This window comes from Erythranthe guttata, chromosome 8 (genome assembly GCF_056151865.1).
Source record: "Erythranthe guttata isolate IM_541 chromosome 8, IM_541, whole genome shotgun sequence".
Classification (NCBI taxonomy): Eukaryota; Viridiplantae; Streptophyta; class Magnoliopsida; order Lamiales; family Phrymaceae; genus Erythranthe; species Erythranthe guttata.
In genome coordinates, this window is record NC_142540.1 from 5,023,890 (window position 1) to 5,042,481 (window position 18,592).

General features: G+C 34.0%; 2 protein-coding genes across 2 annotated transcripts; both read left to right on the forward strand.

Moving 5' to 3' along the window:
* The first annotated feature begins 6,359 nt into the window (after positions 1-6,359).
* Positions 6,360-7,446, forward strand: LOC105976837 (germin-like protein subfamily 1 member 13). Its single transcript, XM_013002098.2, has 2 exons — positions 6,360-6,640; positions 6,750-7,446. The coding sequence occupies exons 1-2, from the start codon at positions 6,514-6,516 to the stop codon at positions 7,313-7,315; spliced, it is 693 nt and encodes a 230-aa protein (XP_012857552.2). The 5' UTR covers positions 6,360-6,513; the 3' UTR covers positions 7,316-7,446.
* A 2,464-nt stretch (positions 7,447-9,910) lies between these two features.
* On the forward strand, positions 9,911-15,002 carry LOC105976876 (RING/U-box superfamily protein). The gene is made up of 15 exons (XM_013002138.2): positions 9,911-10,111; positions 10,816-10,966; positions 11,407-11,504; positions 11,900-11,961; positions 12,063-12,154; positions 12,240-12,363; positions 12,706-12,792; positions 13,061-13,148; positions 13,417-13,524; positions 13,624-13,724; positions 13,839-13,904; positions 14,010-14,097; positions 14,188-14,248; positions 14,555-14,618; positions 14,736-15,002. Exons 1-15 carry the CDS (start codon positions 10,045-10,047, stop codon positions 14,868-14,870), a joined length of 1,392 nt encoding a protein of 463 aa, XP_012857592.1. The 5' UTR covers positions 9,911-10,044; the 3' UTR covers positions 14,871-15,002.
* Positions 15,003-18,592: the final 3,590 nt, after the last annotated feature.

The window sequence follows — 18,592 nt, forward strand, 5'->3', positions numbered from 1 at the left end:
CAACACAACTTCTAACTCAACAACTTGGTCTCATCAGTTCACTCTTCATCATGTGCCAATGGGAAGAAGAAAAAAAGTCTTTCCATTCTATCCTACAATAGCATAACTCACGCATTTACATAAAACTCATCATTGTGTTAACTGAAAAAAGAAACGCATCATTGGTGCATACATGCATTCAATCTCACTAAGTGTCCAGTCCACCTACTATATATATACACATTAAATAATGTGCTCCTCTTCAAAGATCCAACCAAATACGAATCATTATCAGGTGAGTATTGTGATGATATATATTTATTTTTTTGGTATTTTTTCGTATGTCGGTGTACAACAAATCTTTATATTTGAAGTTTCTATTATATACTATTACAACTTGTCCTTATTATTAAGTTTTTTTTCTTATCATAAGGAAAATCAAAGTACCATGACTGATTCAATAGTTTCCCTCATAAAATTATAATTAAATTAAATCAGCAAAACTGGAAAGTCGAACTAAAAGTTGTCCAACTCTAGAGTAAGATAATTTGTGTGCAATCTTTGTTTCAAAGGTTAAAAATTTGGTTATGGTCGATGAAGAAGTAAGTATAGTATCCTCGAAAAATTGAACTTCTATCCAACAACAACCTAAATAAAGACCAAGCAAACTAGGTGCAGGGGGGCAAGATTCGAGTAGTATATTCAACGAAGACGTCCAACATTTCAATGCATGGTTGCTTCTCATTGCATAAGATGAACAACATTTCAAATGGAATTGTTCGAAAGAGAAACCCCATGTATTTTAGTCCACATCCAAATTTCGAATTGGTGCTGAAAGAAAACCACCACTATTAAAGAAGCACCGAGCCAAATTAATGAAGAAAACATCAGCCTCAACTTCTGTGAATTCAAAAACATAAATATCAAAATTTCCTGATAAAGAGTCGATTGGTACGAGTATGTCATAATTATTCTAGAACTGTTCTACAAGAATATTCTAGACACAATTTGTAGTGATGTATTAAATTTTCAGATTTTCTGGTAGAGAAATAAATTTTCAAATTTGAAGAAACAAAGCTTCTAACGGTTTTTTCTTAAGTTTGGTTCGCTTTATTAAAGCTATTTATTTTTAATCATGGCTCGAATAAATTGGTTTGCGCAGGGAGAAAATAAATCCAAGTACTACATAGCACTATGCCTACAAGCATCCCGTGAATTCTGTATTTTCATCATATCTACCAAATACGACACGAGATTCTAATGTTTGCATCTATAACGAAGTGTTCTGCTAAACCTTTGTGATTATTTACATACTCAAATAAATGAGATAGAAAACAAATAATGAACATGTGCACTTACTTGCCGATCCTATATTCATGGAAATACTCAAATATCGAGCTTAGAATTGAAACATGTAAAAAAAACAAGGGTTAATAGCCTTTCGCCACCTGGACTTTGCCCGTTTTTGCGCTTTGCCACCTTAACTAAAAAAAGTTGCACGATCGCACCCAAACATGCATTTTTTACGCACATAACCACCTGGAGGGAATATTCTGGCGAATCTTTCTACTTTCCGGCGCACGCACGCTGCACATGCAAAAGTAAATGGGCTTTTTCATCTTTTCCTTTGCATATCCTTCCAACGACCTAATTTCGCCCAATTTTCCCTCTATCTCATACCTCCATCTCTAATTTTCTTTCATTTCTCGTACCTCATCAGCAAGGAGAATCCACAAATCCTAACAGCTTCTCTGATTCGATGATCGTTTCCTCACAATTTTTTTATCAGAAAGAGAAACAGATGAGAGAAAGTGTTTTTTCCTCACTTCTTTTCGACTTCTGAGATGTGACTTGTGCAAGAGGAAAATAAAATAATCATATCCCATTTTTTATTTGACCTTTTATGATGTACCTCTCTCTCTCCAAATCTCCGGAACTGATGTTATGTATAGAATTTCATAGTGGCTAATTCACATTGTTTTAAGCTATCTCATACTAATTTATAATCTATTTTTTTAAGATAAAGGATCTAATTTCGAATGAGTGGGTTGCACAGGTCGAGGCAGGTGTATTGATTACATTTGTTTCATTGCCTCAAGTTGGCAATGATCTCAAGCGAATTCGATTAAGGTAATACCTTAGCGGCAATCTTGAGAATTTTTTCTTTTCTTTTTTTTCGGTTTAAGTCCTAAATCGGAGGTATAATACCTTAACAGCCATGTATTTTGTACTGCCAGAAGTGTGTTGGATTTGAAATCTGAAAAATTGTGATTTGTTAATGGTGTGGATGTTTAAATTGGGCAAATTTAGGGAGGAGAGGAGGCATGAAGTAAAGAAGATGTATGAGAAAGGGAGGGAAATCAGAGATGCAGGAAAAAATGGGCGAAATTAGGTCTTTGGAAGGATATGCAAAGAAAAAGACGAAAAAGTCCATGTAATTTCGCATATTCAGCGTGTGTGCGTCGGAAAGTGGGAAGATTCGCCAGAATATTCCCTCCAGGTGGTTATGTGCGTCAAAAATGCATGTTTGGGTGCGATCGTGCAACTTTTTTTAGTTAAGGTGACAAAGCGCAAAAATGGACAAAGTTCAGGTGGCGAAATGCTATTAACCCAAAAAACAATCAAGCTGACTTTGATAAAAGTTTGAAGTATTAATGCATATCCAACATATTATGATGAGTTCAACATTTTAGAATTGGATAGATGCTTTAACAAATTCAAAACTAAGGGTGAACAAAGTTTTTACTCTTCTATGATCTATTGTTTGACGCTTTAATGATTTTTAATGATGTGTTATTTTGGCATTTGCAGATCCTCCCGTAAGTTTTTAACAAAATTTGTAGCATGTATTATCTCAAAATCAAAGAGAAAATTGAGTAACCAATAACTACTTTTCATGGATTATGACATATTTATTATGTACATAGTTCACATTTCCCGTTAACCTATTTATTATGTACATAGTTCACATTTCGGTTTAACGAATGTATTATTTGTCATCATAAAAACAAGTTATTATATTTTGGTTAATAATATTACATGTCTTATTTGCACATAGCACCATCTTCTTTGGTGATGTTTAGTCGCTTATTGCGTGGAAGGATCCTAATCGATAAGCTATGGAACCCATTTTGTCAGTAATATAATGCGGACAAAATAAACGTGGGGCTAGCTCAAGGGAACCCCAAAAAGCCATTGATATCTGCCGATAAGGTCGTACTTTCAAATACACAGTACTAAAATACTGAAATATTGTTGCTGCTTATAACAATCGATCTAATTGCCCCACCATATTTATCTCATTTGTGCATTTTCGTTGAGGAAGAACTGAGTTCTTACAAAAAGTAAGTCGAAGAAATAAAAAAAAAATTATCATTATTTGGTAGCATTTCAACTCATTCTCCTTCAAAAAATATTTTATGAAAAACACATACATGTTCGATCAAAACATTAAATTATTTACTTTCCACCCGTGAAATTGTCACGACACGTGCAACGCACGTGCATCTTCCTAGTTATATATATATATATATATATATATATATATATATATATATATATATATATATATCTTGTATATGAAAATAATCACAATTTTAATCATTATAGATGATCACAAAAGTATATATAATATCATAATTTTCTATGTGAGACGAAAGTTATAGGCTTTTCAAGGTAAACGATGAAATCAAAATTTTGAAATAAGATCTAGATTTCCAAGTTGGCCAAACCACCTTGATAAGTGTTCGTTTTGCACGATTTTTGCTTATCAATTCTTCGAGTTTTGGTCTTCGTTCGTCCGAGTTTTCGACTTTATTTGTATATATTATGTTGTTTTTGTTTTATTTATATTTTAGATAAAGAGAAGCTATTTTTGCCGATTCGAAACGATTTTGGAAGCGAAGCCGAAAATCAAACCAAACACGTGCAAAAGTGCATTATCGCGGGTGTGGCACTGTTTCGTATTTCAAACATAACTTTTGCATACGACCTCCTATTGAGCTGATTCAAGTGGCCTTAGAAAGCTCACTTCAAGATCTACAACTTTTGTCAAATGCAAAATTGTCAAATTCGGGCTACAAAAGGGTCAAAACAGTGTTTGAAGTTGGCGCAGAAGCCCAGATCGCGATCCAACCTTCCTGGATCGCGCTCTGGGGGGTCTTACAGAGAGCAAATTGGGGTCAGATCCAGATCGCGATCCAGCCTTCCTGGATCGCGATCAGGGGGGTCTCACAGTACATTTTTTGATGAATAACCAGATCGCGATCCACCATTCCGTATCGCGATCTGGAAAGGCGGTGCGCAGTTTCCAAGGCTGCCAGATCGCGATCCAAGAAGCCCAGATCGCGATCTGGGCACAAAATTCGAGACGAGATATTTTTCAATGATTTCTTACTATAAATAGAAGGTCTCTTATTCATTTTAGAAGCTCTCGACCAACTCTCGATTATCTCTCGACTTCTTCTTCGGTTTTCTCTTCGGTTCTCGCCAATTCTTCGCGGGAAGCTTCGACGAGGGTTTCGACTCGGGTTTTGCATAAGCTTTTCTTTACGTTTAGTTTATAATTTCACGTGTTCTTCATTTTGATGCTATGTTTGTAATGAACTGAGCATTTTCTTTTAGGGAAATGAAACCTTGTATATATTGATTTTGATTTCCAGATATGTGATCTATTTGTCGTTCTTTGATTATGTTTATGTTTTCCTGTATTAAATGCTTTCGATTGTTTGGCCAACAGTTGAATTGATTCTAAATGGGAATGAACTCGAGAGAGGATTTCTCGTTTGATTTTAGGAAAACATAGCTCGGGTTGTGGAAACGGAGACGTGATGCACCTCGGGTAGCCCTTAAGGACTTGACCTAAATGCTCTCTTAATATCAGGTTCTGAACGGAGACGTCGGACCTGTGGGTAGACTCTAACTACACTGGAGACGGGGGTTAGGGTATTTTAGTGTATGGGTTAGCGAACATAGAATTGACAATAGATTCGGATTTGTAGATCATTATCGATAGTACACTGGTGGATTTTACCCTAGAAGCCATCACACGTCGGAATTCCTTGTTTTTACTGGCGGACCGTTATTTTTAGTTTTTCTTTCCTTTTAGCTTCATTTCATCTCCCATCTTTTTCTCCCGTCTAGATAAAGTTTAGGATAGTATAATTACGGTACTTGGTAGATTTAGGAACTTAATTCCCTGTAGATCGATATCTGGAATTCACTATTCTGCAAAACGCGATATTGTACACTTGCGGTTATTTATACGTAGGTTTTACGCGTATCACACCTCAGTTGCCATGTAAGCCCTAAAAGACACGCCGCATCCCTGCTAGCTAAGCGTCAGTTAGGTTTGTTCGATGCTACATCCGGTGAATACACCGGGTGATTATTAACCGTTGATCTGCACAAAATCACACACACACCCATGTGTATGTGTGCTTTCACCACATCAACGTTTAATAATTACCCGGTGTATTTCACCAGGTGTAGCATCTCAAAGACCACGCTAGTTATATCTAATGATTAGTTAAAATTTAGTTATCATCCAAATTTCGCTGATGTGGCGCTGGAAAAAGTAGAGGTAAATTTCTAATTTCACCCTAAGTAAGCCAGCATGGCACACAATTTAGAGATATCTTAATTCAAATTATCAGCATGACTTCAAATTAATGTGCTAAAAACCATAAAAACAATGAAAACCTTAATTCAATCCCAAATGTAGAGAAAATATATGAATTAAGAGAACTTGAAGTAAATACATGTATATCCAATAATAAGGTATATAATATAGGCAAATATTTTTCTTTGTAAACAAATATTCTCAGGATTTTCAAGATCACTGAGGGTACAGTCAAAAGTGTAATATTTAAACTACCCCGAAAAGAAATTATTTCGTTTCTAGATCGATTAGAGTACGCGTTGTTTATTAGAGTGATGAAGAACAAGTAGCCAGAAGAATTCTTTAAGAAATACAAGATATTTAACGAGACCGATTCGGTAACACGTACGAGTCTCATCACCTAATAAGAAAAAAAAGAATCGACAATGTTTAGTAAGATATTCTTAACTGCTCCCGTTTACTTAATCAAAAAAGATTATGTGGATATTTCAAATCTATACTCATTTGATTATAGTTTGTTTTCTCACTTTGACTATATATTATATCCAAACCCTAAACCAATGTTGAAAATGAACCCCTGTCACATTAACACATTAAACAAATGAAGAGAATTAAGAGAATTGTTTAATCTTCATAAGTGCCGTGTCACTAATTAACAACTACACAAGAAAAAATGACCATTTCTTAGAGATCATATATATATATATATATAATACATGTTCTAGCTAGCTAGCCAGGTCTTACAGACTTTTCAACTCTTGTAAAATAATTACAATTATAAGAGAAACGAAGACGACTAATTCGCACCGTAATCTCTATAAATAAGCATCAATTTTATGCTAATCTCATCACTTGAGAAAAATACCAAGCATAAGTTATAAGCACTTTTCATTAATATATCAGATCAGAAAACGATGAAGATCGTGATTCTCTCCGTCGCAACGATATTTATTGTTTCATGTTTGGCTACATTAGCATATGCATCAGATCCCAGCCCTCTCCAAGATTTCTGTGTTGCCGTTAAAGATGCCGATGCAGCTGGTAATTAATTTCAACATCTAACTAATTATATTTGTACATTATTTACCTTATATTAGATAATCATCAAATAACAACTTTAATTTGACATCTTTTTTGCATGCATGTATAGTTTTTGTGAATGGGAAGGTTTGCAAGAACCCTAATATGGTTGTGGCCGAAGATTTCTTTTTTCCGGGCTTAAACAAGCCTGGAAATACTTCTAATCCTGTTGGATCAAGAGTCACTCCTGTTAACGTAAACCAAATTCCAGGTCTCAACACTTTGGGCATTTCTGCTGTTCGTATAGACTATGCACCAAACGGTTTGAACCCGCCCCACACTCACCCGCGTGCCACTGAAATTCTAGTTGTGATGGAAGGCACTCTTTATGTCGGCTTCGTCACGTCAAATCCAGCTGACCCCGCCTTGAAAAATAAGCTCTTCACAAAGTATTTATATCCTGGGGATGTTTTTGTCTTTCCAGAGGGTTTGATACACTTCCAATTTAACGTTGGAAAGACCAATGCTGTGGCATTTGCTGGTTTGAGCAGCCAAAATCCAGGTGTCATTACTGTTGCGAACGCAGTATTTGGTTCGGATCCACAAATTAATCCAGCTGTCCTAACTAAGGCATTTCAAGTTGAGAAGAACGTGATTGACTATCTTCAAGCACAGTTTTGGACGAACATCGACTAAACACGCAGAGCTGATATATAAGAATCTTTTGTTGCTAATAAATGATATTGTCTTAAATAAATTCATAGTACTCATGTTGGTATTCTTTGTACTTCTTTAATGAATAAATAATATGATTGATATTTAATTGATTTAAGTGTGTGATCCTTTCATCTTTATTCACTTGAATCCAGCTTAGTTAACACTTTATCCCTAATTGTCCATAGTTGATGAACCAATTTGAAGATAAGTAATTAAACTTAACACAAGAGAGCACGTGCACGGTTGAACAAATCAATATGTAATTGAATTCCTCATAAAATGAACAACCTTGCATAATTGCATTGTGTCTTTTTAAATAATTAGAATTTCCTCTCTCTTGAGTTCAATCAAAATTGGTAGACCAATTCAATTGTTTACTATATCTATAATTAAACGCATGCTTCATAAATAAATACAAATAAACTGATTAAAGCAATATATACTCTTGCGAGTGGGAATAACTACGCTATGGACTAAGAATTACAAAAAGTATGAGAACTCATCGATCCATTCTCATCTAGTGAAAACGTGTCACCCGTCTATCTATAATAGATTTCATAAGTCAAGCATGCCAATGCTTATAGCTTCTTGTGTATAAATACGTACCCCCATCTATGCATAGTTATAAGGGTGGTTTATTCGGTAAAACTGTAAATTGAAATATCGGTAGATAGAAAATTTGTACTGGGTATCGAACCGAACTATTCAGATCGGTACGATTTTTACAAATTACAATTCCGTGAGAACCGAACTCATCTGGTGTGACCTCGGCCTGATTTGAAATGAGATTATCTTCGTGTTGAATTGAATTCAGATATTCACAGATTCAAGTTCTAATCCACACTCACCGCTTCAATTGTTGTGAATTAGCAATCGATCAATAACAAAGAATAACAAAAAGCTTGAAAATGACAATTGAAAGCAAGAGAACATCAACATATTACAGTGGTTCGATCTCCACTTCGAATATAACAATCACCGAGTTACAACTTACAACACACGGATTACACAGGAGTGATCTTACAATGGATGTATCACTCTCAAACCCTGACTCTCTCTGCACTGCACTCAAAAAAACTATCTCAAGAGTTACAAAATCTCTGTGATTTTCTCTCAGTTTCTTAATGCTAGTGTATGTGTGTTACGTTGTGTGTGTGATTAAATGATCCAAGGAGCATCTTCTGAGCTTTATATACACGAGCATATATCATCTACTATGCATGTGAGGTAGTTAGTCAACTCAGAGAATCTTCCCAAAGCCATAAGGCCCCCAGATCAGTTAGTTAGGATGACATGTGCTGAGCTGCACAATTCTTCATGCAGTGTAAATCCTCCAATGCTCCATACAGTTAAACCTCCTCTCCCATGTTGTTTGACATGAATCTGAACCATCCATTTCGATAATAGTAGTCAATAGTTAAGTTGTTAGTTATATTCATCAAGCTATCAAGTTGCTAAACTGGTTTGTTTTTAGGGTTTCATTACAGCCACCCTCTCAACTATGTATTATCTTACGAAAATACCCCTCCAGAGGTAAATTTAGGGATGTTAAATCGGTGAAACCGAACCGAAATTTCGGTACGCCAACATTTCATATTGTTTACCGAACTGAATACACGATTTGGTTCGGTAAATAATCGAATTACATAAATTTTATGTAAAAAAATTTAAAAGGAGAGGGGTGGCTTTAATTTACTTAAACAAGAGGGTTTTTTCGTAATTTGGTCATACCTTAGAGGGTGGCCGTAATTTGTACTTTTAAATAAATAGATATGAAAAGAAGGCTTAATCCCACTTTCCGCCCTTCAAATATGGCATTTTGGCACTTCGCACCCTTGAAACAAGTTAATAGCATTTTTCACTCTCGAAACACAATACATCATTCACAATGCACCCTGAATTGAATATTTAAAACCTAATGAGAGTAATTTAATTTTTCATTGTTTTTTTTTATTTTCAGGGTGCAAATAACAAATTAAATTATTGTTTTCGTCCACCCACAACATAATTTCGAACGTATGAAATGCGAAAAAAAAATGACAAAGAATTACTGAAAAAACTATATTTTCTTACACAAAAAAAAAAATCACTAAATTATTCGATTGATGTATTTTTATATTGTAATTAGTGAAAATATTTGGTAGACATCTTTGGAAGAAAATATAATTTTCAAATAATTTGATACCTAAATAGCTAAAGGATATTTTTTGTTCCTTTTTTGTTTTTGTAAAATATTTTTTGTGAAAAAATAATAATTTAATATGTTGATGAAATGTATTTTTATTTTTGCACTTTGTAATTTAGAAATAATTGATGAGTAAAAAAATTTAATTTGACATCTTAAAAACATACCACAAAAAATATTAAATTATCTTCATTAGCTTTAAAAATTCATTCGGGGTGCATTATGCATGATTTATTGTGTTTCAAGGGTGCAAAGTGCTACAAAAAAATTTCAAGGGTGCAAAGTGCCAAAACGCTATATTTTAAGGGCTCAAAGTGGAATTAAGCCGAAAAGAAAGAGAGAGAAACCGAATCCTTCTTAGGCAAGTTTTTTTCCTTTCCTATTAAATATTTGAACTTCTGCCACTACATACAACTCTCTCTCTCTCTCTCTCTCATCGTATAAAACCCCGTAGATCTGTGCAACTACAATTGCTCGCACGTTTGGAGAATCGGAGAATTGTGTAGCGAAGAAGAAAGGTCAAATGGAAAGGGGAGAAAGTTCCGGCTCCAATGCCGCCGCCGCCGATGATGATGTCTGGGCCAAACTAGGTAACTGAAAAAAAAATTATTTGAGAAAATAATCATTTCTACAGTATCTTGAATCAATGCAATTTTAACTTGCTGTTACATCTTCTCGATTGAGGTTTGTTCTAAATCTGTATGTGGATATTCAATTTTATTTTTTTGGTTCCCTCTTATTTTTCAATTTGGGTTCTTGCATTGTTTTCCTCTCTCTTGTTTCTTCAATTTGTAGAAGTGAGGGCGAATTTAATTGTGTGCCCAAAATATAGTATCTACAAATAGTGTTAACATTGATTATCTGAGCATCTAAAATTGTGGCGTGGATAGTGATTGTGATTTTAATATTTCCCATCCCCTAGTTGAGGCATGGGGGAATATGAAAAAACGACGAAATTTCCGATAACTGTAATTCGACCCCTTTTTATTGGGGATTTGGGGTGTGTGGGGGGGGGGGGGGGGGGGGTGTGGGGTGTTAGTTAATAAGTTCTTGATCAACGATCATTTGGTGGTTTGGCTCGATTAGGAGACTTCATCTTTAGGGTGACACAACAGTTGAGAGATTTTCATCATTGCCTTTTTTTCTAATTTTGGAATATTGGTTGGTATTTTATCGGACAGTATCTCAAGATTATATCAACGTATTGTTCTTCACATATGCAAAATAATTGGGATCTCTATATATCGAAAATATTGGGTTTTAGCAAAGTATTTACTTTCATTTTTTTATGTAGTGCCGCTGGACTCAAGCTACTCAGATATTGAGTTGAGGTCAAACGAGGTGACGATTTGTTCAGAGACGAAGAGTTCTTTGAATGATAAACATGAATGGTGCAAGATAACTAGGGAGAAGGATCATATTTCTGCCGTAATGAAGAACAACAGGTTTGATGGTTCTTCATCCTATGTTTCAACAAAGCCTACTTTGCGTATGATAACTGTTTTTTTTTTTTTTCTTTGTCAGCGTTCAGGGATAAAAGTAATGGAACTGATTAGGGTAGTCTTATGAACCACCTAGTATAAAAGTGTTAATTGATATATGTTTGTTTACTCACCTATCTTCTTTTTTTAATCCTTTCGTAAGTCCGTTTATGCTAAAATTAGAAGATTTTGTTCTATGTACCAATGTGTAAAGTTCAATGTAGTTCTTGGCAGAATCTATGATATTTGGTTTACGTAATGTAGTTTCTGAATTCGTATCCCGAAAAATGATAATTGTATGAGTATATTTGATAAACTGATTGCTGTTAGTTAACTATACAATCTTTCATGTTCCAAATAAAAGATACCCAACTGATCGACCCTCGTGTTTTTTTCCAAACTAGTTGTAATTCGATCCTTGTTGATGGTGCGGTTGTCCTGAAAGACGACGAGATCATCATTAGTTGTGGAAGCGAAATAATTCCGGGTCCTGAGGCTGATGGTAAGAACCGATAATAAACCGATTTGTTTTAAGTTTTAGTTCTCAGCATGTTTAATCCTATACGTATGTAACACTCAACTCACAAGGGCTATGAGTTAGTGTCAAATCTTTAGTAAGACCCAAATCAGATAACTAAATCGGTCTTAAATCGAGGGTCATTTTGGAATATAAAACTATCAGTCGAGGCAAAAATGTCAAAATGGACTTCTAAGAATATACAGAGGAACCAAAGCAGCCAAAAGGCCATTCATCAACTTGAAAAACTAATATGTTACTTTAGCTATGAGGTGTGATTTAAGTTAAATACAGAACATTAAGTTTGAAATTGTATATAATTTCCTGTGTAATCAACCTTGTAACACATGGAAAATATCTTTGTTTTTCATGTCTTTCAGGGTTTATGAGGTATATGTTTAAAGTAATGCCTACGAAGCAAATTTGCAAGAAGCAAATCAAGGTAAACATCTTTTGTTATTTGAGTACTAGTATCTTTTTTTTTTTATTTTTTTTTTCTGTTATGCTAATTATAAAAATGTCAATATTTTGTTCCTGTACTAGATAACTCTAGATCCCGAACACGCGAAATGCTCCATTTGTTTAAATGTTTGGCATGACGTCGTCACCATTGCACCATGCCTTCACAATTTCTGGTATGTGACTCAAATCTCTTATTTTAACTACTATTTGTCATCTGATCTTCGTATAATATATGGCCAATTATTTTCTCGTTTACAGCAATGGATGCTTCTCAGAGTGGTTGAAGAGGTGTCAAGAGAAACGTTCTACTGTTTTGTGCCCTCAGTGTAGAGCAGTTGTACAGTTTGTTGGAAGAAATCATTTTTTGCATAATATTGAAGAGGTATGGTTTTCTTTCACGAGTGGTTACAGTTTTTAGTTCCACAATTACAAGTTCTTACGGTGATATTTTTTTCGTATATTTTTTTTTTGATCTTTTCGATAGTTAGGGAAGGAAGATAAAGTTCGTTTTAGTAACCTTCCCTTGATTGGCAGCTATTTCGATCTTTTCGATAGATGTATCATTTGCCTGACTAGCATTCCATCTCTACAAAGTGAATTTTCTAAAATAAAATTGCGCTCGACACTTGTGCTTCAGTTTTTAACAATTCAGCCTGCTTTCAACACTTTAATTTGTTGATAAATTGCTTCTTTGTTCTTGAAAGAACTGTTTGTCGTTCGGCAGGATATACAGAAATCTGATCCTTCTCTAAGGCGGTCGGATGAAGAAATTGAAACATTAGATCGCTGTTCGTCAATCAAATCGTGCCTTGTAAGTGTTTTCATGCGTTGCTCTTGCAAATCTTGTTTTATTTTACTAGTTGCATTTTCGATATAGTGTGGCATAGCATACAGATATAATATACAAGTCGCACTGGTTAATATCTTGATAGATACTAAAATCTCGTCTTTCTCTTGAGCGTTAATTTTGCAAGTTACTTAATCTGAAGTTTTTCTTATTTTTCAAGTAAACTGTCAATACTCCATTTGTTACAAAGATATAATATTAAATTGTGAACTAATGATGTCCTAAATTATAGGTCATTCCCGGCGGACGAAAAAGTCGGAAGAGAGCTCGTGCGCAAAATAATGATGAGAACGAAAGGGATTTTCCTTGCCCCCAATGTGGTAATAACACTTGTTTTTTCTTTGGGTAATGGCCTCAAAATTTCTTTCTAAATCGACCTAACAATTGACATTTATTGCTGTGATTTCTGAATTCCAAACTGTTCGAGTTATGAACAACTCATTCTTATTACTTATGTGGTGAATAAGAATCTTGATATCTCATGACAACCTTCCTCTAACTAAGTCTTCAATCTTCGTCTCGATTATTGGACACATTTTCGCTTCTTTTTTTTTTATTTTAAATAAGTTGCTTATATATGTTTATCAGGCACAGAGTATGGTGGTTTTCAGTGTAGTGGAAGCACAGTTCATCTTCAATGCGGAGCATGTGGTGGAATGATGCCCGACAGATCAAATCCCATCGTACCACAACACTGTAATAATATTTATGGAATATTATGGAATAAATATAAATATAAATATAATCTTTTCCGAAACGAGTAATTATATTATGAAATATTTCTCTCTTTTGTAGGTATAGGATGTGATCGAGCATTTTGTGGGGCCTACTGGAATTCTCTGCAATTTCCTGGCAGTGAAGCCTATCCTGTGTGTAGTCGTGAAACTCTAAAACCTGTAAGCACGTTTTAAAAAAAAAAAAAAGAAATCCGAATTAATGTGGTTCGGATATCCGTTTTGTTATTTATTCGCTTTTCTTTTTCATTGATGTGTGTGCGTATAATGTTGCAGATTGTCGAATATTCAGTCACTAGATTGCCACTTGCTGTACATGAAAAGAATAGACACGAACAAGACGTATGGAACTTAGACATATTTCTCTTTCCTCTACATTTATTTATTTATGATTATTTTTTTTTGGTTCCGTGTTTTGGTTTACTAAGTCCGTTCACTTCTCTGCAGATAACAGAAAAATGTATCAGTAAAATGGGAAGATCCGTGCAGGATGTGATTTCAGAATGGATAACAAAGTGGAGTAACCGAGAGTTCGGTAATTACTAAATTAAAATTATCATTACATTAGAATTTCTTATTGGAAAAGCGATTTTTTAGATTCTTATTCCCGTTTTTCCCTTTTTAGATAGGACAAGGATTCGGTTGAATCACTCTGATATGATTACTCCCGACACACACCTTTGCCGGTGAGTTCTTCAACCAGTTGTATTAATATAGTGTTTTTCGCTTGTTCTTCAACAATTTTTTTTTTCATTTATATAAAAGAAATAATTAGGATATTATTCGATGGATCTTTAAATTGAATGTTGAAGCATAGATTTTTACTTATATATTATATAGGAAAGTCGGGCTACATGTTTTGATCTCATATTTCCTATACAGTAAATCACATTTGATCGTAACGCACGGAAATTACTAACCTTACGCTTTTTTTTTTTTTTTTTTTTTTTTTTAACTTATCATATAACATTTGGGATATTCTTGAATTGCAGAGATTGCTACGACAAATTCGTGTCGTATCTCATGTACTGGTTTCGTGTCTCACTGCCAAAATCCGTAAGCTTCTTAATTATTTTTTTTCTTTCTTTCTTTCCATCATCATTTTAGAAAAAAAATGACATTAGTAAATTTGATTTTAGAGGTGAATTTTATGAATATATTTGTTTGGTGTAGCTAATGCCTAAAGAAGCAGTAGAGCGGGTAGACTGCTGGTATGGATTTTCGTGTAGGACACAGCACCATAACGAAGAACATGCTCGTAAACGGAACCACGTTTGTCGTCCAATCAGGGGTGCCGGTGTGCCTTAATAATAATAAAAAATAATTATATTTGCTTGAGCTCCCAAAAATGAAAACAAAAAAAGAATTATGTTTTGGTCTGAATATTAAATATCTTCTTGTATTTATTCTCTCTATCCGATTATTTACAAGCTCTGTTAATTCTCCATCTTCAAAAGGAAGTTAGTAGAATAGCCAAAAAAAAAAAAAGCAGTCAGCTAATTAAAATATGAAGCTATTCGGATTAAGAAAGATGATAGTTTTAAGTAACAAAATACAAATCAAATAATTAAATTATATCATTCATTTTTTTATTAACTTTTTTTCTTTTAATTTTCTCAAAATTTCATATTTTAGTATATGACGTCAACTATGAGCTAAATATAAGGAATCTTTAAAAGTAGGGGGCGAAGGGTATAAATTTTTTTATGTGGATTAATGTTGGGTGGGTACTCGTTTGAACAAGTAGAAACTCGAACTCAAAAACATCCTATTCTATTACGGAATATGATCTTATTGGAAAGGGAATAAGGATTATAGAATCTAAACAAAGGAAATAAGTACTTGTACATGCAAACTGAAATAGTAACTTGTTTTGTTTAGGATCTGAACCAAATAGAGAAGCTATTTAGTACCTTTTTTTTTTTTTTTTTTGATAATTATTTAGTACTTTCTATAACCACTCAGTTTCCTTGTCTTTGTTTCTCGTCTAGAATCCGCAGGTGGTGACACCAGTAGCCCAACAAAAGCACAGTTATCAAAAACCCTAGGTTAACCGAAATCACTCAAATTTTGGTTTCACTCTCACCCAAAACCCCACCACACAGATTTGTATTTTCTCGTGTTTCCCTCACTTAGAGTAGATCTCACGCGCTTATAAATAAACAAAAATCACAGAAGAACAAAGATTCAAAAACTTGTGTGTTTCCCACACTTCTCTCTCTCTCTCTCTCTCTCTCTCTCTCTCTCTCTCTCTCTCTCTCTCTCTCTCTCTCTCTCTGGACGTTTGATATATAAATGGATAAAGCAGATTGTCTCTCAAACAAAGAGCGGCTATTGTCACGGTCAAACGGTTCTGTCACCGAAGAATGCCAAGAGGCATTAATGCGGTAGTACAATTTGTATCAGAGAGAGACACGAAAGGAGACAAAATTTGGGTTTTGAGGAGTGCAAGGCTTAAATAACTCAAATGAATGGCTCGGATCAAGCGGTGTGAAGCAACGGTCCATATCATAGTATCTAGAGAATTTCTAAGTTTGACAGAACACTGAGTGGGCTTTGTGCTTGCTAGACCTTGCAGTTGAGCCGCCTCAGATAGAGACCGGGCTAAATGGACCGTCAAATCTTCACCTGGGACCAATGGATTATTCGGAAAACTTTTTAGAGACATGAATCATCATTGCTCGTTTTTTAATATGTTTGAAGTTTGAACACACACAATTCATTTCATACATATTTGAATTTTTGTAATCACAAAGAACCATACATTTCACACTGAAAGCAAATAACAGTGGCAGTCACAATGACTATCAGTTCTAATCACAGATGTTGCTAAGGGCCACAAAAAATGTTCAAAATTTTAAAATACGAACACAATTTCTCCACACGTATATCAGAAGGATTGAATTCTAATGGGATTTTTTGAAGATCAATTAATTATTTTTCCACAATATCTCTGATAAAGTGAAACTTCACATCGATGTGCCTAGTTCTATTGTGGAAGACATGATTTTTGCAAAGTTGAATTCTATATTAACTGTTAGATCAAACAACTATCTTTTTGTTTTGGAAACCAATTTCAGAAATTAAGCCTTTCGACCAAATTGCCTCTTTCAAGGCTTTAATAACGGCAATATAATCAGATTCAGTTGTAGACAAGGCAATAATGTTTTGCAATTGGATTTCCAGCTAATACAAAAACCACACGGAGTGAACACATAAGAGGTAGCGAATTTTCTGGTATCTCTATAATTAGCAAAGTTGGAGTAAACATAACCACATAGTTCAACATCTCAAGCACTTACCAAACATAATTCTAGTACTCATATAACTTTTTACATATTCGAGAAGTAATTTCAAGGCTTCCTAGTGAGGAATGCCAGAATTACACATATATCTACTTGGACAACTCACATCATAAGCAATATCTGGCATAGTGCTAACTATGAGATACATTATAGAACCAATAGCATTTTCATAAGGCACATAATTCATTTCAACCATTTCATGATCAGTCTCAGGAGACTGATCCTTGCTTAACATAAAATGAGATGCAAGAGGTACAGTCACAAATCTTGCCTTTTTCAAATAATACTTCTTCAGAATTTTTCAAGCATAAAATGATTGATTTAAGAACAGAGTACAATCAGCTATATCCTTAACAATGTTCATTCATAAAATCCTTCTAATATCACTAAGAAATTTCATGTCAAATTCATCACTTAGACACTTTTTAACATGCTCAATGATTTTCAAACATGGGCTAGCAATTTGCATATCATCTATATAGATCACAAGAAACACAGGAGATTGCACATTCATTTTAAAATACAGACATGGATTATAAGAAGTCTTACTGAACTTTAAAGTCATCATATAAACATCAAATCTCTTGCTCCATTGTCTAGGAGATTGTTTTAAAATACTACGATGAAGAGGTTTTACATTAGTTTTATGATATTCTTTGAATATTTTGATTATATGTAGGGAAAATTACAAATAAGCCCATTATGGGCGCTATTTATTCATAAAGAGGTTCAGACCAAAAACTCATTTACAAAAAAATACAGACAAAATTCAGAGGTTTGTAAAAGACTAAAATACCTCCTCACATTTTAATATGCTCAAATTTCATCCATTTAACCTAATTTAACCTTAATTTGACCCAAATATCACCAATTATTCAATTTTAACCTTAACTCAATTTTGACTGTCGCCACCGGTCAACTGTCGTTAACCATCAGTATCCGGAGTTGACTTTTTTTTTTTTTTTCCTTCTTTCTACTTTTTTTTTTTCTGTTGTCGCCGCCTTTGACTCGCGGTTAACGTCGGCCTCCGGTGGCGTTGACTTTCTTTGTTTTTTTTCCTGAACATATTTCGCCTCCGTAAAAAAACATTAAATTATTGTGGTTGACAGTAATATTAGCTATATTACTGTTTAACACAGTCATAGTGCTATATTACTATCTAGCGCAATAATTTTAACACAACAAAATCACTATGTTACATAATAAACTATTGTGTAATACATTAATATTATTATGTTGATCGATCAACAAAGGCAAATATAATAAAAAGTCAAAAAACTAATATTATTGTCATTACTGTAACTACAGTAATATTACTATCAACCACTAATATTATTGTGTTTAATTTACAGTAATTTTACTGTCAACAACAGTAATATTACAATAGTAAACAATAATATTATTACGTTGACCGATCAACAAATCAAACAAAATAAAAAAGCAAAAAAAAGATAGTATTGATGTGATTAATAGTCAATGACAATTATATTACAACTAAATTACTCTCAGCGACACTAATATTACAATAGTATATTACGTTGACCGATCAACAAATGAAACAAAATAAAAGTCCAAAGAAATAAATAGTTTACATAAAGTTTGCCTTTATTTATAATGCATATTAAAGGGATTAATTTATTGGCGAAAGAGATATTTTATAAATTAATAATGTTGGTACCGGGATATTTTATTAATGGGATTATTTGATATAACCCCCCCATATGC

What these genes read in the sequence shown, in the direction of transcription:
- LOC105976837 (XM_013002098.2), top strand. Translation starts at nt 6,514, where the DNA reads ATGAAGATCGTGATTCTCTCCGTCGCAACGATATTTATTGTTTCATGT. An exon ending in TAAAGATGCCGATGCAGCTG is followed by an intron (nt 6,641 to 6,749) that starts GTAATTAATTTC and finishes ATGCATGTATAG; the next exon opens with TTTTTGTGAATGGGAAGGTT.
- LOC105976876 (XM_013002138.2), top strand. Translation starts at nt 10,045, where the DNA reads ATGGAAAGGGGAGAAAGTTCCGGCTCCAATGCCGCCGCCGCCGATGAT. An exon ending in TCCGGGTCCTGAGGCTGATG is followed by an intron (nt 11,505 to 11,899) that starts GTAAGAACCGAT and finishes CATGTCTTTCAG; the next exon opens with GGTTTATGAGGTATATGTTT. An exon ending in GTGTCTCACTGCCAAAATCC is followed by an intron (nt 14,619 to 14,735) that starts GTAAGCTTCTTA and finishes TGTTTGGTGTAG; the next exon opens with CTAATGCCTAAAGAAGCAGT.